General features: G+C 40.7%; 1 protein-coding gene across 2 annotated transcripts in view; it reads left to right on the forward strand.

Moving 5' to 3' along the window:
* Positions 1-3,759: 3,759 nt before the first annotated feature.
* Positions 3,760-23,643, forward strand: part of INTU (inturned planar cell polarity protein) — a 37,653-nt gene continuing 17,769 nt past the window's right edge. Inside the window, exons 1-4 of one of the 2 annotated variants that reach the window (XM_063135560.1) lie at positions 3,760-3,917; positions 15,025-15,611; positions 20,270-20,355; positions 22,523-22,726. In XM_063135560.1, coding sequence (XP_062991630.1) covers positions 3,829-3,917; positions 15,025-15,611; positions 20,270-20,355; positions 22,523-22,726 — 966 coding nt within the window. In that variant the 5' untranslated portion in view covers positions 3,760-3,828. Of the gene's footprint in view, positions 3,918-9,507; positions 9,671-15,024; positions 15,612-20,269; positions 20,356-22,522; positions 22,727-23,643 lie in introns of those variants that run through there. The other variant, XM_063135559.1, reaches the window with a different exon arrangement.

The raw sequence follows: 23,643 nt of genomic DNA on the forward strand, positions 1-23,643 counted from the left end.
GCCTGTTTGCATTCTCCTTCCCTCTTTATTGTTAACTACAACTTATTAGATTGTAAGCCTATGCGGCAGGGTCTTGCTATGTACTGTGTTATCTGTACAGCACCATGTACATTGATGGTGCTATATAAATAAATAATAATAATAATAATAATAATAATATGAAGATGGATAGAGAGCCACTGTGTGGAGAAAAAAAGGGTTTAGAGAATGAGAACCTTGAGCCCAGTGCAGATTGTACATGAAGCAAATACTTTTACTGCTTGAGAGAATTCCCACTACACCATTCTGTTCTGTTGTAGCTAAAGCAACATGGATATGGGCACTACTTCTGTTCCTAGACCTCCGAATGGAAACTCCTAGCATGTGGAGAATGTTGGCATTGATCCTACTACCTATGGCATGTAAAACAAACACTCTTCCATTTAAGCTAACTCCCCTCACTTTATCTATATGAGGTTGAGTACAACTCTATGTAATTTTATGGCAATTTTCTTTATTGGACCTATAGACCAGATGTGGTTTTGTGCTGCTTTCTCAAATGTCCAACCATCATGTTTCTCTAATGACCTTTGAAGCGATTTCTTAAATCTGAGGTTAACTCAATAAGTGTTTGATTATTATTTTTTGTCATTAGTTAGGTGCTTCCAAAAACAACCAAGGCAGCTCATATATTTTCATGTAAACACTCAAGGCACACATACTGCTCCCCACCCCCACCCCCACCCGGAAGTCTGTATGTCAAGAAAATACAGCCATTTTGCAATAAGTTGCAAGGGGCTAAGCAATGTTAATGTTTCTCCATATGTTTCTCCATTTTCCTCTCAGAAACTGGATCTCCAGCCCAACAAACATAAATTCTGGACTGCATAAATACTATACAATAATTGTCCAGATCCTGTGGAAAGGCCCCTTGAAGGGAATGAAATAATCTTTTTTTTAAAAAAAACATCTTTTCTTAACAAATTCAGTCATGACTGTTCTAAATACTTATCCATTCATCAAAACAAGTTCCCCTAAAATGATACGATACAGGTGTATAAAATTATGCATGGATGTGGATAGGGAGACATTTTTCTTCTTCTCCCATAATACTAGAACCCGGGGTCATCCCATAAAGCTGATTGGTGGGAGATTCAGGACAAATAAAAGGAAGTACTTCTTCACACGCCACCAATTTGGATGGCTTTAAAAGAGGGTTGAATAAATTCCTGGGGGAGAAGGCTATCAATGGCTACTAGTTCTGATGGCTATGTGGATAGGGTATCAATGCTGGGGAACATGGGTGAGAGGGTGCTGTTGCACCATGTCCTGTTCGTTGGTTGCTAGCCAGCAGCTGGTTGGTCACTGTATGAACAGAATGTTGGACCAGATGGACCCTTGGTCTGATCCAGCATGGATCTTCTTCTGTTCTAGCATATGTAACTCTTTGACTGGGTGCATTCACACCTGATTGATGTACCTCAGTTCCCATTGTGAGCCATTCATTATAGTGTGGCTAATGAGGTTATCTCCCCTGTATGTGACCAGAGGTTTGCCATTCACGAGGCAATCAATTGCTGGACCTTCTCGCACATTTCAACTGGAGCTGCAAGTTCTCCATGCTTGTTCTTTCACATGGGGCAAGGCTGAAGCCACGTCAAACAATACCAAAGAATACTGAGGTGAAGCATCTCCCAGGCTCTTATTCCGCACATCCTGTGAACAGCCTGTAAGATTGTTGCATGCACACCTGCACATGTAAAGTATGAATGTATGTACTTTATTCACAGAGGAAAAGAGGAACACTCATCATCATCTTTATTTGCAGTCAATTGACCAGAAAGAGAAAAATACAAATCGTTTCAACAGGGAATCAATACATTGAATTAATTACAGAAAACATCCCATTAAAACATATATGGAAATAATACATAGGGATCTAGAGTGGAAGGGAGCAGAATCAAAAGAAGGATACATAAATTAACATTAGGTCTTGAGCTGAATATATTCAAACAATTATACAATCATACGTGGTCTAGTAAGGATGGCCAGGTTCAAAAACTTGGCAATCTGTATGGTAATTGTTTTATTTTGGCCCTGGAGGAGACTAATCGTCAGGGTCTCCGGGGATCAGCCAGGCAGAGCCTGTGTGATAGGACATAAAGAGGAACACTCTTGTCTCCTGTTTGCACATGGTCACTATCCAAGAACCCCACCCCTACACATTATTATATATTGCTGAAGGATCTTATTGCTATTCATTTGCCCTGCAATAGCCAGTCCTGAAATGGCATCTGGAGGTTTCAATCCAGATAGGCAGTTATGCAGTGAGGATCATAGGAAAAAGAAGTACGCTGGCAATTTGCATCCAGGCACAGGGATTTACATCTTTGTTCAGTAGAGAAGACAGGTGGGATCTGCAACAAAATGTTGCAGTGCTTCCTGCTCAGGATTCCTGCCACTCTCTCCATTCCCCTGCTTCCATCCAGTTTTCCATTTCCCCTCCTGCAAAAGTCTGTCAGCATTCTGTGGCCACTGACCCTACTCAGTTCTCACTGGCCTGTTTTTGGGGTCCCTCTTAATGCTTCCCTCCCCCAAGATGTTTGTATGATGTTTTCCTTCAGATAGATACCAGAAAACAGGGACATTTAGAGGGTATGGAATGTGACAACCTTGTTTATACAAGCAGGCACTTGCATCAGTATACACACCAGCAAGATGGGATTGGCTGTGGATTTTTATTTAGGGTATTACACTCCATAACAAACCCAGATTTGCCAAAACATAATATATGAAATTGCACGAAAATGCTCTAAGGGCATGTTCACATGTGATACTGTAATCAGGCTTTGCTTAAATCATTTGTAATGCTGCAAAAAATAATAGCCATTCCATTGATTTTCATTCATTTTTTGATATTTTATCATTGTATGGGTTTTTATTCTTTGGGGCTTTATTAGGTAAGCTTCCTTGGGTGGGCTCATGCCCTAAAAGGCGGCCAAGAAGTATGATAAATAAATAAATAAATAAATCAGACTTGATGTGTGCACGAATAGCACACTAAGATCCAAAACAGAAATTACTTTAAATCTGTGTCTAGCAGCTTTTTCATTTTTACTCTCGCGTAGGTGCAGGGCCCGATCCAGATCTTAAAAGCACCCCAACCCCCGTGCTAGAGTCCCAATCTGGATCGCAGACCCTTCACCTACCGTATATAAATGGGGACAAATAATGACCTAGTTGCTAGACACAGATGTAAAGTAATGTCTGTTTTGGCCCTAAAAGGGCTCATAGCTGCTTTGGCATCCCGATTCCCGATGTCAAGCATGTTTCTAAGCGCCACGGAGTTCTCTAGGAACGGCACTCTCGTGGATGCCTAGTTGACGGAATATGAGGGGACTTTAAGACCCAGGAGAATAGTTTAGTGGGAGGGAGAGGGGATGGCTCCCACCTGCTTTGCTTGCTAGAGCAGCCCGCAAAGTTTCATCGGCAGAAGAGTTTGCAGCGGTCGCGGCAGGTTGGGGCGCTCTCTCCCGTTTGCGGATGGCCGGGGATCCCCGTCTTCCATCTCGGAGAGACGTAGGGAACCCGAGATCTTGGGAAGGGGCGGAGATCGACGGGTTCTCCAGGCACCGTCCGTAGAGAGAGGAGTAACCGATTTCCCCCACCTTCGCGAAGAAGGAGCTGTACAGCTTTCGACCTCCGCCCTCTCTCCCTGGTCGTTGTTACCCCGGCCTGGAGACGCGATCTGGGCGACCTGCAAGACCTTGCATGAAACCCCATGGATGCTGCGGGCGCCGCTTTGTACCCGGGGAATGAGGCGGTGGAGGGGTCTTCTCCTCCGGCAGGATGTTCCGCGCTCGCAAGCAGAGCATCCCCAGACCTGTCACCAGGAACTTGGAGGATCTGGATTCGGTTCAGAGCATCCTGCTGCACAGGTCAGTGTGAACCTTTGCGGAACGGGGCCTTCCCCCAAGTGGTGTTTTCTTTCCTACACGCGCTGGGGTGACTTGCTCCCCTCTCGCACACACTGTACCTTCTTACTGCTAACTCGTGGATTCATCCAGAAGAACTCATCTTCCTTCAGCCTACAAACCTTTCGTTAATGTGGTGGCTCTCAAACTCTCTTCTGCCATATCTACCTGGGAGCCCTGCAGGTCAAAGAACCTTTGCACCTTGCAAAGGATTCTGGGATACATTCTAAGGCGCTCACACAGGGCTGGCCCAACCATCAGGCACAGTGAGGCAGCTGCTTCAGGCGGTGGAGGGTGAGCAGTGGAAGACAAAGCTGCCCCACCAAAGTTAGCCTGCTGCCCACAGGTGGATGATGTTGCAGTAAGTTGCTGGACCAAATGTCTCCTGTATGTGGAATTGGGGGTGGGCACCATTTTGTACTTTGCCTCAGCCGCAAAGTACCTTGGGAAAGCCCGGAAGCTGCATCCTCAGTTCAAACAGGACACTTGCCAGGCTTGTTGGGCATTAATGTTGCCCTGACACACTCAACATATTGCACATTGTAAGGTGAGACACACATATGTGATGATCTTAAGTAGACAATTTAAAACGCAGGTGGGCAGACCAGGGCAGGATCTACACTACTGCTTCATAATGATATTGACAACTGTTGGGGCCACTGACACATTCCATATACCATCTTCAAACCATTTTCAAAGTGTTATATCCTGCTTGGTGTAGATCTGGTCCAGGCTTATTTATTTGTTACATTTATATCCTCCAAGAAGCCGAAGACTATGTACATGATCCCCTCCCCTCTATTTTATCCTCACAACAACCCTGTGACATAGATTAGGCTGAGAGTCAGTGACTGGCCCAAAGTCATCCAGTGAGCTTCATGGCCGTCTAGAACCTGAATTTTCCAAGTCCCAGTCCAACAATATAAAGATTATATACCACACTGGCTCTCACAGGCTTGTGGGATCTACTTTGGTTTGGTATTTTTTAAAAGATCCATTAACTGGAGTCCTGTACAAAAATAGACACTTAGGATTAAAGAGGTCTGAGGCCAGAAATTTGTTTTGAGCACCAGAATGGAGGTCAGAGTCTTTCCACACAAAAATCCACTCCTGGTTATCTCCCCCTCCCATATACTTCTTCATTTCAGCAGTAAAATTTAGGACAGGGGAGAGTAATTTTGTCCTTCCTATCGCTAAACAACTGGGAGTCAGAGAAATCTGTACCGATATACTGAAAATTATCTAGAGAGCTACAAGTAGAGCCCAATCTACCTTTTTCCTACTCCTGCTTTAAGTAGCCATTTAGGTAGAGTTTTCTCCAACTCTGTTTGCACAGAAAGAGTTGGGGAAAGTGTAGAGTGTAGATTAAATGGGGTGATAGCTATTAGAAACTAATGTAATTTTTAATATATGGTTTTCTTTCTTACATTCCTAGATTAGTAGAAATGCTATATTTCTGTATCTATACCTGTTTCTCAGCAATTAAATATTTGTTAGAATGGTCACAAATACTTCTTATATCCTGAAAGACATCATCTTTTAATAGAGTATTAGTTCTTCAGAATGCAAATGTAGTTGGCTCTTATTTTTCCTTTTTGCAGAGACTCGGTTTCCTTTACCTCCAGCTATTTAATGCACAAAATTAAATAATGTGTGACTATGTGTGATTTTAAGGCCCTGGTCAGCAATTACTTTTGCTGGAGGACAACCCTGAAAAGGGAGGCCCACTCCTCAAGTGAACTCCCAGAAAGTGATTTTGCGAAAACTCCTGCTCCCTTGGTGCCTTCTCTACTCCCTCCAAGTGTGTGTCCATAGTACAGCTTTTCTTATGGCTAGTTAGCACTATATCACTGGTGGAGAGATGGAGGGAAAGCGATATCGGGCCTGTTCAGGTGACACTTCAGGCTCTGTGGTTAGCAAAACTGTGGTTGTCTGGGGTTAGCACTAACCACAAGCCATGCTGTCACACACAACACTTTAAGCCACAGTTAAAGCTGCTAACCCTGCTGCAGATGGTCCGATTGGGGTTAGAAAGTGACCAGGATTTAGCAAAATGCATTGCACACAACACCTTAAACCTTGCTGCTTAACCAAAAGCCTTAAATACCAAATTTCTTCGATTCTAAGACACACTTTTTTCCCCATATAAACATCTCTAAAAATGGGGTGCGTCTTAGAATTGCGGGTGTGTCTTAGTTTTTGTTTTTTTCCTGTTGGTGGTACTGAAATTAGTGTGCATCTTACAATCGATGGCGTCTTACAATCGAAGAAATACGGTAGCAAGGTTTAAGGTGTCTTCTGAACAGGCGCATTAGTTGGTGTGCCAATTTCATCCAATAATCTCTTTTTGAATGGGCCACCCATAGCAATCTTTCTATGTTTGGAGGAGCAGGAATCAGCTGACCCAGCATGCCCTACACCAGCCTAGTGCTGTGCTAGCTGGGAGATTGTGGGAGTTGTAGTCCAACACATCCAGAAAGCACCAGGTTAGGAAGGATGCCTTACACCTCGCAAAAGCTTCCATCTAGAATAGAGAGGGGCAACTTGTGGCCCTCCAGATGTTTATGGACTGCAACCCTAGTCAGCATAAACAGTGGTGAGGGATGATGGGAGTTGTAGTCCAACTCCATTGTGTGTTTCCCATGGGCAGCTGGTTAGCCACCGTGTAAACAGAATGCTGGACTAGATGGACCCTTGGTGTGATCCAACATGGCTTTTCTTATGCTCTTATGTTCAACAATGTATAGAGGGCAACAAGCTGCCCACCCCCTGATCTATGGTGCTTCTGGAAAAGCTTTTATGACACCATCACCCTGCTTCATTTACAGGCAGTTCAGATGACAACAATGTCCCCTTGTAACTCTTCCATGTTATCCCTCTGATTCTTCCTTTTCCCCCCATGGAAAATCAAGTATGTAAAAATGATGGAATGTCTTCCCTCTGTTAGTGATAGGACCCCTGAATCTGGAAGCACCCTTAGAAGCTGTTTCATGCAGAAAACACACTTTCTGATGCACACTGAGGAGTCCTGATTGGCTGCAGCTTCCCAGTACATGGTCGTTTAGGGATAGGCATCCATCCTTCACACTGGAAATGTTGTAGCATTGCCATAGCCACAATACATTTTGACATATTAACTCTTCCAGAGTACACTCTCTTTTACACACACACACACTGACCTAGTTTACACATCATGCTACAACCCCTGGGTTGTTTAACTCAAGAACTACTGGGGACCAGTGAAGCAATGGGCCCATGGTTCACTGTTGGGTTAACTCAGAGTTGTTTAACACAAAATAACCCAGATTTTCTGGGTTTGCATGTCACAAAACAACCCAGGAATAGGGTATTGCTAGACTGTTAATTGAAAGTGGAAATGATGAGTGCATGGGAGGCAGCGCTCGTTCCTGGCAATTCCTGGATTAAACAACCCAGGAATTGCAGCATGATGTGCAAACTGGGTCACACACATACACCCACCCACGTGTTCGTTAAGGTATGTACACTGCTTTGTCTCCACTAACGGAAATGACAAACAGCAGTGTTTAATAACTCATCTTTAATTCCTGGGCTAGACTGAACTGAAAATAACAATGCACAAAGGCTCAGATATGCTGCTGGAAATCTCTGCTGAGCTTTTCTTACATACTGTGCAATGAAGGAATCCTTTCTTGTTGTTTTCATATAGTTTAATTTATAGACATACTGAGGAGCACACTTTAGCCTCTGTGTATCAGGAGACACATAATATTGCTTACACAAGTAACAATTCAGCATACTGGTGCTATGCCTCAGCAAATAAAGCCAAAAATGGCAGTTGTTAAAATTACATATTATGTCTCCATTTGTTCAAATGATGAGTCACAATTACTACTTTGAGATTTATCGAGGAGTGTGATGAGTGGAACACTCTATTTAGTGTGATTAGTGGAACACTCTATTTAGTGTTCAGAGTAGAAGCAAAAATGCATCAGAAACAACTAGGAAGGTGGAGAGGAGAAAGCGGCTTGGTGCAGGGCACAAAGAGAGAGAAGTCAGAGAGACAATGGGGTGCCAGAGAGAGTAGGGAGGCACAGAGAGTAGGGAGGCACACACACTGACACAAGCATTGGATTCAGGAAAATGGATCCTCACAAATTTGCATATATATTTTTACACAGGATCCCCCCTACTCCAACCACCATCACATCACAGATCTAAAAATATTTAGAGATTCAGTGCCAGCCAGCACCATTGTGGCACAAAATCTAAAGCATGGATCCTCATGACTTTTATTTATTTATTTTTTACAAAGGACCTCCCCCAAACTGCCCTGCCATTCATATCTGGCTGGCTGTGGAATACTGGGAGCTGTAGACCTTTTCTCTGTCTAATCATGCCTGGGATTGCACCATTAATATATTTTTAGAGGGACTTTTTCTTCCAGGCTTGCTTAACTGAATTGTTTTACCGCTTCTTCTTTGACTTTCATCTGTTTGCATCATTTAAAAACTGAATATGGATTCCTTGCAAGTCATGTAGTACACAACCCTAAAATATTCTTACTAGGAAGTGAACCGCACTGAACACAGTGTTTACATTTAAGTAAACATATATCAGATTGTACTGTAAGGTTACAATCCTATGCACATTGTACTTAGAAGTAAGACATTTTGAACTCAGCGGAATTTACATTAGAATATACATATAATAGGATTGCACTGTAAGGTTGCAAATTTGGCTAAGAGAAAGCCCCTTTGAACATAATGGAATGTTTCATTTATTTTATTATTACATTTATATCCCACCTTTTTTTCCCTCCGCAAGGAACCCAAGGCAGCTTACATGGCTCCATTTTATCTTCACAACAATCCTAGGTTAACCTGAGAGTCAGTGACTGTCCAAAGTCCCCCAGTGAGCTTCATGGCCAAGTGGGGACCAGAACCTAGATCTCTGGAGTCCTCTACACTACTGCTTTAAAACGCTTTATAACAGTTTTGAAACCTGTATATGCAGTGCGTCCTGGGCCCCAACAGTTGTCAAAACTGTTATAAAGCACTTTAAAGCAGTAGTGTAGATCCTGCCCTAGTCCAACACTCTAAGGGCTACACCACATTGGATTGGATCCAGATTTAGTCATGCTTAGAGGAGAGCAGACCCAATGTAATCAGTGGGATAAGTTAGCCATAAACTACTTAAGTTCCATTGATTGCTTTAAGTATGATTACCACTAGATCCAACCTCAATGGAATTTACATTTGAATAAACACGCATAAGATTGTGTTTTTAAGGCTGCAGTGCTATGCATAGTTTACCTAGAAGTAAGTCTCATTCAAGAGAGTGGAGCTTACTTCCGAGTAAACATACATGGAGAGGGGGCAGCTCTTGGTGAAGCAACCGTGTGTGCGTGCGTGTGCATGAGCGTGAATTAAAGAAATCATTTTCGCCATCGTAAGAGTTTCACCCAAGGAGCTTCTCTTGTTGCCATGGTTTCTCCAGCCCGCGCCAATGGGGAAGCCGTCTCAGAGTCACGTGCTGACCCTCGAGCTTCCGGGTTTGGGTGTCATGGCGGCGGAGGAGTTTCTCCGAGGAAGCTGAACTTTCCTTGCCATGGAGGAGCGGTCGTCGCTTTCCGAGGTTGTTCGACAGCCGCTGCCTGAGGAATATGACGGCTCTGAAGGCAGTACTTCGACGGAGAGCGGCGGTTCGCGTTCTGCGTCTCTATCCGGGAGCTCCGAGTAAGGAGGCGGCTGCGGCGGGGTGCGGGAGTTGCACCGGGGGGACAAGGAGAGAGAGAGAGAGCGAGAGCGGAGGAATTGGCCTCTTCTCTGGTGTCCTGTGCAATTTGGGCCTGCTGCATTCCCCGTTTCTTGTTTCCGCGTTTTGGGGCTTAGGGTGGCTAGACAGTAGAGATCCTTTGGGGGGGGGGCGTCCAAATGCATTGTTTTGTGCTGCTCCTAAAAGATAGAGGATCCAGTCTGTGGGCCTCTTAAAGAGCTTCTTCCTCCCCCCACAATATGAAATTAGGTCTCCCTAAATTGAATGGATTCGAGTCCTCTCAGGACGTAAAACCTTTGGAGCCCCTGAACGTATTTGGATTTTTGAGAAAGTGTTGCGGCCACCCCAATAACAACGTAATTGTTCTGTGGGTGGGGAGAGAGAGAGAGAGAGTTTTTAAAAATGGGTGCAATGGGATGTGGGCCATTGACAAAATACCCATTTCATAGAAAGGGAAACTAGTGACTTTAGAAGACAGATGGACTCCTTTGAACCCCCAGTTTTCAGCTGTAGTACAGCAGCTTAACAATTTCTGGCCAAATCGTGCACATTGTGATACAAGTGTGAAATTTGGTATGGTGGTATTTATGACCATGTAGATTAAAATGAGATATAGGGGCATCTTGGGAAATCATCATAGCGGCCGCCATCTTGGAAAATGGCGGCCAAAATCCAGTTTTCGCACAATTACTATTATTTGTAATCTCACAGAAAAGATGTCTCAATACAAAATTAAAGAGCATAAAATTTGCTACAAAAAAGTAATTAGCAATCCTTTCATAGGAGCAACCCTTGTTGAGATATAAAGGTTTTATTCCTACCCATTTGTCTGAGAAGTCAACAACATGCACCATCATTGCTTGTGAGCGTTCAGAGGCATCTCTTAACAGGTGACATGCTGATCTGATTTAATAAAGCATTTCTGACATCTCATTCAGACAAGTATTAGTAATCTTGACAAGTTTAGTAACTTATGTGTTAGATCATGGTATGTTTACAACTGTCCTTAAATTGAACAAAAGGCACAATGGGTTATAGACACTCCTACGAAGAGCCTGAATAGGAAAGAGTAAAAGGTGCTGCCTGCTGCTTTTTAAGTCCTTGATACTGTTTTTCCCTCTTCACACAGCTTTGCTTCTCATTACAGTTTATATAATATCTGCATCTCCCTTTATCAGGCTTTCCCTGGTCAAGCCCTAATGCATACAGTTCATCTAGGAGTAGTGTTGTGTGCAGTTAGATGGCTCTGTTTTTTGCCATCCAACTATCCTTTCTATATCTCCATGATCTAAAACAGGAGAAGTTATTAAGCAGTGTATGATAGACAACACCCTATTTTTGTCTTCTGATAGTCATAGTTAGGTTCTAATTGCCAAACAGGCCACATCTTTCCCTGGTGTAATCTGTCATGCTGTGTTCTTAAAAACAGTGACAGACCCTAATGCATCTGAAACACAGATTATATGTTCTTAAATGCCAGTATGACTTTTTTGGCAACGTGTTGCCACATAATTTGTACAGATGGTTTTTCTTGCTGACTTTGAATAAAAACACACCAGTGGTAGTAGAATGCAATAATTTGTTAGGTTTCAAGCAAATATGGAACTTGATCTTGTGCTTGGATGAATACCATATCCCACTAACTACTTCAATATCCAAGATGTACGTTTATACTGATCACAGTACTCTGTTATCAGGACTGTGTCAGTTTGACAAAAATATGTGCCTGTTGTTTGGCCACATTGTAGCCACCAACAAACAGTCATGGAAGGGACCTAGGGGTGGATTCTGTTTTAATTTCCTAAATATACATGACTCCTAATTCTTAAGCCCACACTAAAAATGAAAAGTTTGAACTAAAGTGAACGAGAAACTCTTCTGAGAAATAAATTCAAGTTTGACCAAAAAGGCTCCCTTAAAGAAGTTTGGAAACAGATTACTTTTGCAGTATGATTAAGGGCTAAATTTGACATAGAATCCTGGAATCATAGAGTTGGAAGTGACCTGATGATCATCTAGTCTAGCCCTCTGCTCAATCCAGGCTCAGTATTTAAGGGTGCAGCTACAGCATCCTTGACAGACCTTCTGCTTGAATATCTTCAGCGGAGAACCCACCACATTCGACAGCAATTGGTTCCACTGCTGAATATCTCAACATTAGGAAGTTTTAATGTTTAGCCAAAATCTACTTCCCTGTAATTTCTACCTGTTCGAGTCTTGTCCTCTGAAGGAACAGAGAATAAGTCTGCTCCATCTTCTGCATGACAGCCTTTCAGGTATTTGCATGTTGCTATCGTGACTCCGCTGAATCTTTTCTTTTGGCTAAACGTGCCCAGCTCTTTCAACCCTTCCTCGTAGGAATTAGTTTCCAGCCTCTTTATCATTGTGGTCACTCTTCTCTGCATGCACTTCAATTTGTCAATGTCCTTCTTAAAATGAGGCACCCAGAACTAGACACAGTACTCCAAATGTGCCATAATGTAGAGTGGAACTATGACTTCCCGTGATTGCATTGGCTTTCCTAGCCGCTGCATCATACTGGTGGGTCATTTTCAACTTCTGATCCACTAAAACCCCTAGGTCATTTTCATATGTACTGCTGCCAAGCCAGAATCTTGATCCTTTCATAAACAACCTCTCTACACAATCATCCAGGCCGTTTATAAAAATGTTGAACAGCACAGGGCCTTGGGCAGAGCCCTGCGGTACTCCACTCGAGAACTCCCTCCATGAGGATATCAAGCCATTAATTAGCACTCGTTGAGTATGGTTGCACAACTATCTGCGGATCCACCTAATTAGTATCGTCCAACCCACATTTTACCATCTTATCAACAAGCATATCATGGGAAACCTTGTCAAATGTTTTCCTGAAATCAAGGTATACTATATCCACAGCATTCCCATGATCTATCGAACTAGTAACTCTATCAGAAAAAGAGTTAAGGTTGGTCTGACATGACTTTTTCCTGACAAACCAATGTTGAGTCCTAGTAATCAATACATTATTTTCTAGATGCTCAGGACTGACCATTTAATCATCTGCTTGAGAAATTTGCCTGATATTTACGTGAAGCAGACTACTCTATACTTCCCTGGATCTACCTTGAAGATGGGGATAATATTTGCCTGTTTCCAGTGTTCTGGCACTTCCAGAACTTTTCAAAGATTACAGACAGCAACTCTGAAATAATGTCCGGAAGCTATTTCACTAAGCAGAGATGTCATTCATCCGGCCCTTGAGATTTGTATTCATTTAAAATAACTAAGTGTTCTGAAACTATATCCTTACTTATTCTGGGCTGCAAATCAATCATTTGTTGTATTTGTCACAGGGTGAACACAACTCCACTTGTGGGAGAAGACTGAAGGAATCCAAGAATATGCTTTCCCATTTTTAAGTGTTAAATTCTAAGGGAGGATTTGGGTTGGGTTAGAGGGGTGCTTTCCCAATTAAAGATCCTTCCCAAGGGTACATTTTTCTCCACAAATCAAAATATAAAGATATCATCTAGGTATCAATGGGGAGTATCCAATGGAGCCACTCTTCCTTCACTGGTTCTGTTGCGCTCACAGAACCCACTGCATATGCAAGAGGACTTTGGCACGTCTAAAAACAATGGTGGAAACAAGCAGAAATATTCATTTTGAGATCTGGACAGGTCAGTGGAGCTCCCTTCTGCGAGCTCCATGATTTGCCGCATTCCAGAATTGAGTATTTCTGCTTGTTTTAGATTAGTTTTAGAAGCACCAGAGCCCCATTGCATGAGGCACGAGTCATGCGAAGTATTGGCCTAATAGGGTATTACCCTGTATGTTTTACGCCGTAGGGCAACAGCAGCTTTGGAAGAGGGAATTTTCAATTGAAGAAAATAGTATGGAGGAAATGGTTGGTCTTCCTCTTCCTGCGCCACAATCCTGGTTTGAATCTTTTCCCCCACCCCTCAATGTTTAAGCTTTTAAAAATCATCAAATGTCTTGTTCACAGATCTCAATGCCATGTCTAGTTTAACCTTGTCTAATGTTGCATCAGAATTTAGGAAACCTAAGCAGTTTACTCTGTACAGCACCATGTACATTGATGGTGCTATATAAATAAATAAATAAATAATAATAATAATAATAATAATAATAATAATAATAATAATAATAATTCTAGATTGTAGACTCTAGAGCCCTTTAAGAACAATTTAGATGAGTATCTTTGACATTTTTGGCACATGCAATTGCAAAACCGATTGAAATATCAAGTTCCTTAAGTTACTTGTTCTGGTTGAATTTCTGGCGAACGGAGTTGGAACAATTGTTCCATTTCCTCACTTCTTATTCTGGAATTGACATCCTTGGGAACTTATATCTTTATCACTTCCCTTTTTGACATTGTTCAATTTATCCAGCCTAATTGTATATGCATGTTTAGCAGGACTTTCTGACTCTCCTTCTTTTCTTGCCATCCCGGCTGTTCCATGAACTATACATATAGCAAGAGAGACAGTTCTGTAGTTGTGAATGAAGAAAATGGAAACTGGGGAAATATATAGGGGGAAACGATAATAAAGGTGGAGCTTGCCTGGTTAGTATCTTGCTTCCCACCTTTTCTATAGCAGTCCACAAACTTGGAATGGTTAATTGTAAATAATGCCCTCCTGGCCCTTCCCACCTTTCTGAAATGATAGGATTAAGAGAGAGAGAGAGCGGCATATTCCCCTCTTTCCATACACTGTAATTCAGACACTGGTGATACTTCATCCTAGAATTGTCTTGGTAGTTTTCTATCTAATCTTGACAAGTTATGTTATGGGAAATCTGTAAGTACTTAATAAAACAAGATTAATTTAAAAGAAGTTTTCTCTATTTGATTTATACCTCTTTGCAGTGTCAAATGGAGAACATTTTTGGACATGGCAGCAATAAAATATAATAATCTCGAGTACAGGCCAGCTATATAGATTGCATTTGCCTACCATAACAAATACTTTTCTTTCCATTTGATGGACAGAACATGGGAGTGGGGTTGCCCCTTGTTCCTTGGATCAAAAGACGACCTCTCATTTATATGGATACAGTTGCTTATTGAGGCATGGGTATGAAAAGAATGCTTCATTGGTTTCTATGATGAAGGCTTTTGTAGTGTCTGAATAGTAAGTTTGTTGAATGCTACTTTAGGCTGTCCATCCCATCCACCTCTTTGTACATACTTCTCATACTCTTTGTGCATACATTATGAATTAGCTCCAGAAGGCTGCAAAACTAAGAACACTGTCAGTCTTTTCACTCTTCACAATCATTCTAATCCTGTTTTTATCTTAAACAGTGACCTCGAACCTGAATGGTTGGATAGTGTACAAAAAAATGGAGAGTTGTTCTATCTAGAATTGAGTGAAGATGAGGAAGAAACCGTCCTTCGTGACAGCTCTCTAGATGTGCCTGTGGTCAACCGTGTCAGGTTTTGTGAAAATGAAGCTGAGGTTATTTATGAGGGATCTCAAAAAGATCGAAAGAGCGAACGCAGATTGGAAAGGTTCGCTAAAATTTTAAAAAATAAAAAACTTTTATTGAAGCATTTGGGTAAGAAGAAAGCAAGTAGTAAATGTGATGTCCATGCCTCTGGTCCAGCATCCATATTGAAACACCCTTCCAGTCAGAAGATGGGAGATGTAGTCCAGCAGCGATACAAAGAAGTCTGCATTTATGTAAATCCGAAGAGGCTGTCAAATGTTGAGACAGGGGAGCAACTCAAGCTTCTGGAGTCATTAATAGGGATTGCCCATCAATCTCCATGGAGAAAAGCTGAAAAACAGAGACACAGTATTGAGTCTCGAAGCACTGATGAAGAGAAACTTGTAGTGCATGGTTTGATTCCAGGCAGCTCAGCAATAAAATCTGGTCAGATCTTGATTGGTAAGTGCCACAATTTATGCAGTTCTAGCATTACCATCAAGTATTGTAGAAGATAAAAGGGTTGATTTATTTCAATCCAAGTGATAGCCTTCTAATTGGCTAACATGCATATGGCTCTGCCATGAATTGAGGAATTTGAGCCCCGTTTGGGCAATAGACTTTGCCACATGGCATGCATAGCGATGCAAATACGTAAGTATTACAAAGTCAAGTCAAGCTTGAATATTTTTTTCCTAATCATAAGACGTTCTTTCTGGGTCCCTACGATGATTTTCTCCCTGAGCAAATGTTTGGTGGTAGTTCTCCAACCCTAGCATGCATTGTAGGAATTGTCTGTTTTTGTTTGTATTTTATGCTTCTTATGGTTTTAAATTTTGTATATTTGTTTTTAATGTTCACTGTTTTGAACTGTTGTAAATTGCCCTGAGCTTCAGCAGGAACCTGGAAAATGCATCACATGCTAGCTGTGCGCCTATCGGTAATACGACGTGTGCAGTATTGGGATGATGACTCAGGAAGGGTTTTGGCTAATATTTGTAGACAAGACTACTGGAATCTGTTGCTATTCTTGTTTTTAGAAGTCATAAGAATCTTTGAGGATACATTATACTGGGACTCCACAAAGTCATGGAGGATACTAAAAAGGATGGGTAGGATGCGTGGAAATAACTCTTGATCTTCACCTAAGCAGAAAATAAACCAATATCTGCATTGCAAAGAGCCAAATAACGATTTAATATTGCAAAACTTAAATCAAGTATTGAAAGAAGCATTGTGGAAGGAAGTGAACATTAGTATATCTACTCTTTACTGTTAGGGAAAAATGGATGAGCGTATGCAGAGAGTGAGAGTAAACTGAACAGGTTGTGTGAGAGCAGATGTTGTCACAGTAAATCTCTGACTGCATTCCTAAGGAATGTTAATGTATAATATTTTATCACTTTACACTCTGCTCTGTATGGATGTAATAATGTATTTTTGGCACACATGCTTGTAGAGTAAACATGGTCTGTTTTAATATAATCACCTCCATCCTAGAATCTTAGGCTTTCCTTTTGTGCACATAGTTTCTAAATTTCTTGTGCCATCCTAGGAATGCTGCTTCTCTTGCTGGTTATTCTGGTACCAAGTAATACTTATTATCCTGAATGTTACCAACAATCAAATCCATTCCAAACACAGTGGAGCCATACAAGAAACAGATTGAATTGACTATGAACTCTTTTTATGGGAAGTTAGTTTAGGCATAAGGCAATTTGGAAAATGGGCAGTGCTGGAGAATTAAAACTAATTTTTGTTCAAAAGCAAATTAGCAGTCTGAAAAGCATAATATCTTATGCTAAGCCATCAACTACTATTTTATGTTCCTGTCTGTTTTTGCTTCTGTCGTAATTTAGTCCCTTGCTTTGAACTGGTAAGTGAGCTGCATCTTCCGCCAAGTCATATAAAAATATATAATTTCTTCGTAAAATACTTTTAAAATTATAGATGTTCAGTGAGCACTGGGTACTTTTAGATCTAAATGTGGCATACAGCAAAATGTATGTATTGTATAAAAGCCATGGGTTTCATTGCAGTTGGCAGAAATAACTTATAATTAGGCCCAGACATATCACTTTTTAAATGTGGAATGGATTTTGCTTACGGACAAAAAATTAAATCTATCTTAGCATAGCATATTTTGAACAAAAAGAAACATTTTAGCTAGCTGTACATCCTGATTTAAAAATAAGCACCTGGGCTTAATTTTAAGAAACTGATTTGATGACAAGGTTTTGTAAAATCTTATTTTGATTGTTCAAGAAGCCTCTTTACCAGATTGTTCCAGCAGTAAGTCTAAAGGATAGAGTTTGAGTGGCATCCAGAGAAGCGGTTGGGCATACATGTTTGGGGGGAAATCACAAAAATAGCTGTTCCTTTGTTTTGTGTGCTTGCCACAGCAGTTCTCATTACCAAAGAAACAAGCTGTTTGTTAAACAAGACAACAGAAGAAGTTATAGGATGAAAGTATGCACATCTTTAAACAAAACTAATATGATGCCATATGCTTCTGTGCTAAAAACGCTAGAGCAGCACCAATATTTCCTATACCTCCCAGCAGAACATAGGACCTATATCCAAAGATGCCATGGAGATAGTACAGCTTGATCTGCTGTGGATACACTTTAAGACTGAACTTCTGAAAAGGAGCTATTTTAGGCTTTAAATTACCAATAAGGTATTAATAAGAGCTGTTTGCTTGGTTATGTACAGGAAACTCACATTGTGTTTGACAGGCAATGCCAAAATGTTACTAAATTTGCCAACTGCACCTTGCTACTTTAGGGTTCTGGCAACTAATTAATTTGAGTATTTGTAAGTTAAATAAATTAGTCTTTAATTCTTCATATTTCTTTCTTGCCTTATCTGAAGAGTGGATTTAATATATCACTTGGCTCTGATGCAACTAAAGTTTCTTGTGGCTGTGTCCCATAACAAAGCTGGGTCATGGCCTACATCAGTGTTCCCCAACATGATGCCCTCCAAATATTTTCATAGAATCATAGAATAGCAGAGTTGGAAGGGGACTACAAGGCCATCGAGTCCAACCCCCTGCTCAATGCAGGAATCCACCTTAAAGCATCCCTGACAGATGCTTGTCTAGCTGCCTCTTGAATGCCTCTAGTTTCGGAGAGCCCACAACCTCCCTAGGGAACTGATTCCATTGTCATACTGCTCTAACAGTCAGGAAGTTTTTCCTGATGTCCAGCTGGAATCTGGCTTCCTTTAACTTGAGCCCGTTATTCCATGTCCTGCACTCTGGGAGGATCGAGAAAAGATCCTGGCCCTCCTCTGTGTGACAACCTTTTAAGTATTTGAAGAGTGCTATCATGTCTCCCCTCAATCTTCTCTTCTCCAGGCTAAACATGCCCAGTTCTTTCAGTCTCTCTTCATAGGGCTTTGTTTCCAGACCCCTGATCATCCTGGTTGCCCTCCAGCTTGTCTGCATCCTTCTTGAATTGTGGAGCCCAGAACTGAACCCCATCTCCCAGAAGCTCTAACTATTAGCCTTGTTGGCAAGGGCTGATAGGATTGGAAATCCAAAACACCTGGAGGACACCAGATTGGGGAAGTCCAGCCTACATCCTTCTCATCTGCTGTGTTCATACAGCTCTCTGAGGTGGGCCTAGGCCAGAGAAAGGGCTTTTCTTAAGATGCCCCAGTGAATTTCACGACATTCACATCCAAACCATGCCCTAATCACTGTGCCATCCTAGCTCATTTACAACAATTTAATGGAGTTTTCTATGCTAGAGTCAACTTTAGTGATATTAATTGATAGCTACTTTACGTTTTTAAACATCACCATAGGTAAGCTTTTGTTACAAAATAAAAAAGTAGAATTCATAGGTCAACCAACATTTAATTTTTTCTTTCTTTATGGTAATAATTCTTGTAAAACCAAGTCTTTAAGATAGCTAAGTCTGAAATTAGCATGGCATATTTCTTTTGTGCATCATACTTTGAAGCCTATTTCTGTACCTTATATGATTATTAAAGTATATTGTGGGTAAGCATTCTGTGGGTAAGCATACCTGTATTCTGGCAATTTCTAAAGCATTTCAGGGAAATTACATATTCATTTCTTCACTTCTTGTTTAATGCTTGCCATGCAGTGACCCTGTTTGGATGACACACTAAGCTATGATTAGGCTGCTAACCCTTTTTACAGCAAATGGTTAGTGAACATGTTTAAACTGTGGTTATGTACCCACCATGGTTAGGAATGGTTCACTCAACACACTAAGTCATTGTTTACACAACACATGAAGCCGCCTTGAGGCCTAGTATTGGGTAAAAGGCGGGATACAAATAAAAAGAAGAAGAAGAAGAAGAAGCTGCTGCTGCTGCTCAAAATGTTTAACCACTGTGCCTTAGCATGTCATATGAACAGGGTTAATATATATTTTCCTCATTAATTTTTCTCTATACCAAGTAAGAAACCTGGCCAATGAACAGGGGAAGGTAAAGTGGTTTGGAGCACAAGAACCATAACTAAAAGTGAGATTGTGAGTAGTCAATGAAAACTGCCCTCCCTTACAACTTCTGTTGTCATTACATTTTAGTACTGACTGCTCCTTCGTAATAATACACTGCTGGAATAGTCTATAGAAAAGGTAATAACTTTGGTATTTGAATGGTTGGAGTTCAGGTATTCCCTTTCTATCCAACCACAGTGAAAAAAGTTAATGTTACAGCTGCAGACACAAGCATAAATTAAAAATTGATTCCCAAACATAAGTACAGGAAATTTTATGTCTATATTTTCTTGCTAGTTCTTAAGAATTGTCTTCCTATTTGATTTATGGCTGCTGTGTGGTTTCTATCCTGGGGGAAAGGGGTGTGTTGAGTGAACAGGGGTGCAAAGTATCTTTTGTGGAATTGTTTGACTCCATTGAACTGATTAAGTATCTATTCCTTAACCATCATACGATGAAGGTGAAATATCAATGTAATTGAAACATTAATTAACCTTCAATGTTTAGTAACGACTTAATCATTTTTTTTTTTAGAAAAACAGCATCTCGCTGTACATGATGTCTTGTTTGAATAACTGTTCTCTTGTACATTATGCCTACCTCCTGCTTCCTTAATCTCAATTTTGCTTCTGCTTTCAGGAGATGTCCTTGTTGCAGTAAATGATGTTGATGTAAATTCTGAAAATATAGAAAGGGTTTTGTCTTGCATTCCAAGTCCTATGCAGGTATAGTTCATTGATTTTTTTATTTAAAGTTTTAAGACCTACATCTGATCTTTTACATGAGATTTATACAAGAAACTTGAAACACATCCCTCTTTTTGGCAAGTTCCTTTGCAGCCCTTTGTGAAAGGGGGTAAAATTGTTTGCAACAGAGCAGGTGTTAGGAAGAATAGGGAACATGTTGCCATTGCTGAGCCAATGAGGTTGATGTTCTCTAGCCCCAATTACTTGGGGTAGAATATAGATGGGGTTGTGCATCCGAATGCAGATGTCATCTATCTACACTAGTTTTTTCAATGGATGTATGTTTGCATCCGATCCACAGTTTTCCCCAACTACAGCTAAACTGGGATAAAAACAATGGCACAACAACAATATGTAGTAATAGGTGGCAATGGAAACTCTAGCACCACATAGCAGGATTGGAAGCATGGCACTGCAGAATCAGCAGGCTGGGGAAACAAGCATGAAAAAATGCACAGGACAGGGTTGGGGGAAACTGCAAAACCCAAACTTCATAGATTTAATACAGCACTAATAAATACTCATTTGGGGGGGGGGATTGGCAATTGCAAAGAGTAAAAGCCTGTGTTAAGATGTTGCATTATACAAAACCAGATGCGCTATTGTGATAAGTATTTGTGAGTTACAAAATGATATTTGGTATTGCGGGTTGGTGGCAGTGTCTTAACTGTAGTTAAGAGATTAGGAGTGGGCCATAGGATCTAGTATTCCGTCCTTGCTTTCTACTCCTCTATACGACTGACCATGAATATGCATTGCATCTATTCCAGTGTTAAACATGGTCAGTGCCAACCAGATTTAAATAACCAGATTTGATCAAGCAGCTTCAAATCTGGTTAAAAAGGGAAGCCTGGTTAGCATTACATCTGCACCTTTGTTAACTATGCTTAGTGCTTAAGTGTAATAAAGTGTTTGGGGAACAGAGAGTGAAGGAGCTGGGGGAAAGTCAGCATGTGATCCCACTCTCAATCTTTAACCATGGATAAGCAATGGCCCAGCACTGACCGTATGAGCTTCATTGTGAAAATAAGATTGCATATTGGAAGATATCCAGTGAGAACCTACTTCACAGCTTGCTTTTAGCCAAACACAGGGTTGCTGTAGTTACTGTCATTACTGCAATATGCTGGCACTTAAACAGGAATAGGCAGTGTTACTTAGCTAATTCCCTGTCTATTTATAATTAGAGAATTCACTTAAGTGTTGCTCAAGCATACCAAATAAAAACCTTTTATAGCAGCTGCTGTTAATAGGAATTAAACATTTCCAGCATTGCTAAATCTATTGGATAGTAATCAACCAGTGTAACTGTTTCTCATGTAGGTTTCCCAAAATGTTGTATTAAGTTTCACTTATTTCTCATATGTCAAACAAGCTGAGCTAGAACATAAATTGGATCACTGAAAATAAACCTCTGGATAATTTTAACTTGAATAGTTTTCAACTGAAAATGCTTATGCTATTGCAGAAGTGCAGTAGAAAATTCTTATTAAGCAAAATGCATATTGTTCCAAAACTGGCTCTGGAACCCAGGGTCCATGCAAGTAAGTGCAGCCCCATTCCCTTCGATGTCAGGAAATGCTCTAACACTTGGGGAGTAATTCATGCGCAGTTTAAAAAAAAACTGGCCTTTGCCCAGTGGGTACATTTACACATTGTGCATCATCTTAGGAATACAGTAAGCTGCTTTATACCAAGTCAGACCATTGGTCCATCTAGCTTGATATTGTCTACAATGACTAGGGGAGGGGAGAAGGCGTGAGAAAATATTTTTCTAAATGGGAAGATGGCTATGATGGGCCCAGCATCTGCAAAGGCTGAAGACTGTCAATTTAAAGCATTTAATAGCTGGCCAGCTCAGAAGTCACAATAAGCTTGTTGCAAACAAAACATGGCTAAGATTAATCACAGTTCAGATGTGATACCAAATTAAAAACACAAGCAAATGTTTTTAATCCCTTCACAACTAAACCTGAGAAAGAGTGGGAAGTGCTCAAAAGCCATACTTGCTGCGTCTTATTCCTGTCATGATAAACCATGGTTTACTGTAACACCCAAACCAGCTCATCACATAACTTACTTCACACTGATGGATTTTTGTTGATTTGCATGTCTTGCGTACATTAAAATCTTCCTCTTCCAATAGGTGAAGCTTACATTTGAAACATCACTGTTTGAGCCAACAGAAACACCTCAACAAAAGTGTAAGCAGACAGAACATTGTATGAATAACCTGCTCAAATTGCTATGGGAAGACCATAACAATGACCCACAATTCTCTATCCAAAGTATTCCACATATTATTATGTACCTGTCACTCAAATTGGATTCTGATTCATCTAAGGATGAGGTAGGTATGTAATCTTAAATAAGGCAAAAGGTGCAAATCCTAATTACAAAACTGTTACTGGTCACTAATAACTAATAGTAGAAAGAGAGAGCAATAGAACATTCATGACTGTGAGTGTGTGGCAATTTCTGCTTTCTATTTTTTAAAGCAGCTTTCTAGACCTTACCGTTGTACAAATATGCCTGAAAATGTATTGATATCTAGAAGCCAGAGAAGCTGCCTATGGAAATTAATCTGAAATAAAATCATTTATGCAACTGGTTTAACTATTGCCAGGATTGTCTTACATTTTTTATAAGAATGTTTCAAGTCACTGTTGCACGTTGATGTACTTCAGCTTGTCTCAGCTTTGTTATGTGTGCCTTAACAGAGCAAGTTCTGCCAGTGTCACTAGAATTGCTATTGCCATCTAAGGCAAGATTCAGGAGGCCTTGTTGGTTTCATAAGCACTTGCCAGTACATAAATTCTGAAGTTTTAATAAAATAGCCCCAGTTCCAATACCATTAATTTGCATAGAGGTTACGGTTTCTTGTTTACTGTGGCACAGTAAACTATTATCTCCTTTCACTGTGAAAATTCGCTCTTTAAGAAAGCATCCTTTGTTAGAGTACAGTTCTTGGAGTCTTTCAGCTGCTTGTGTTGAGAATTCTGTTCAGCACTCTCGCAGTGCCAAGGTTCTGCTGACTGAAGGAAAAGTCTTTTGCAAAGTTTATTACTTTAGAAATGAAGATAACTAAATTGAAAACGTAATTTATTTACTGTCAAACTAGTTAATAAACCAGTACTCTATCCAGAAAACACTGCTTATTACAACTGCCATTCCTTTTCACTTATTAAATTCATTATCCCTGGCCTTTGCAGCCATTAGACCCCATGACATCTTTCAGCTTGCTTTGAAGATGGCTAATCTTATGCA

Source organism: Elgaria multicarinata, chromosome 10, assembly GCF_023053635.1.
Source record: "Elgaria multicarinata webbii isolate HBS135686 ecotype San Diego chromosome 10, rElgMul1.1.pri, whole genome shotgun sequence".
Lineage (NCBI taxonomy): Eukaryota > Metazoa > Chordata > Lepidosauria > Squamata > Anguidae > Elgaria > Elgaria multicarinata.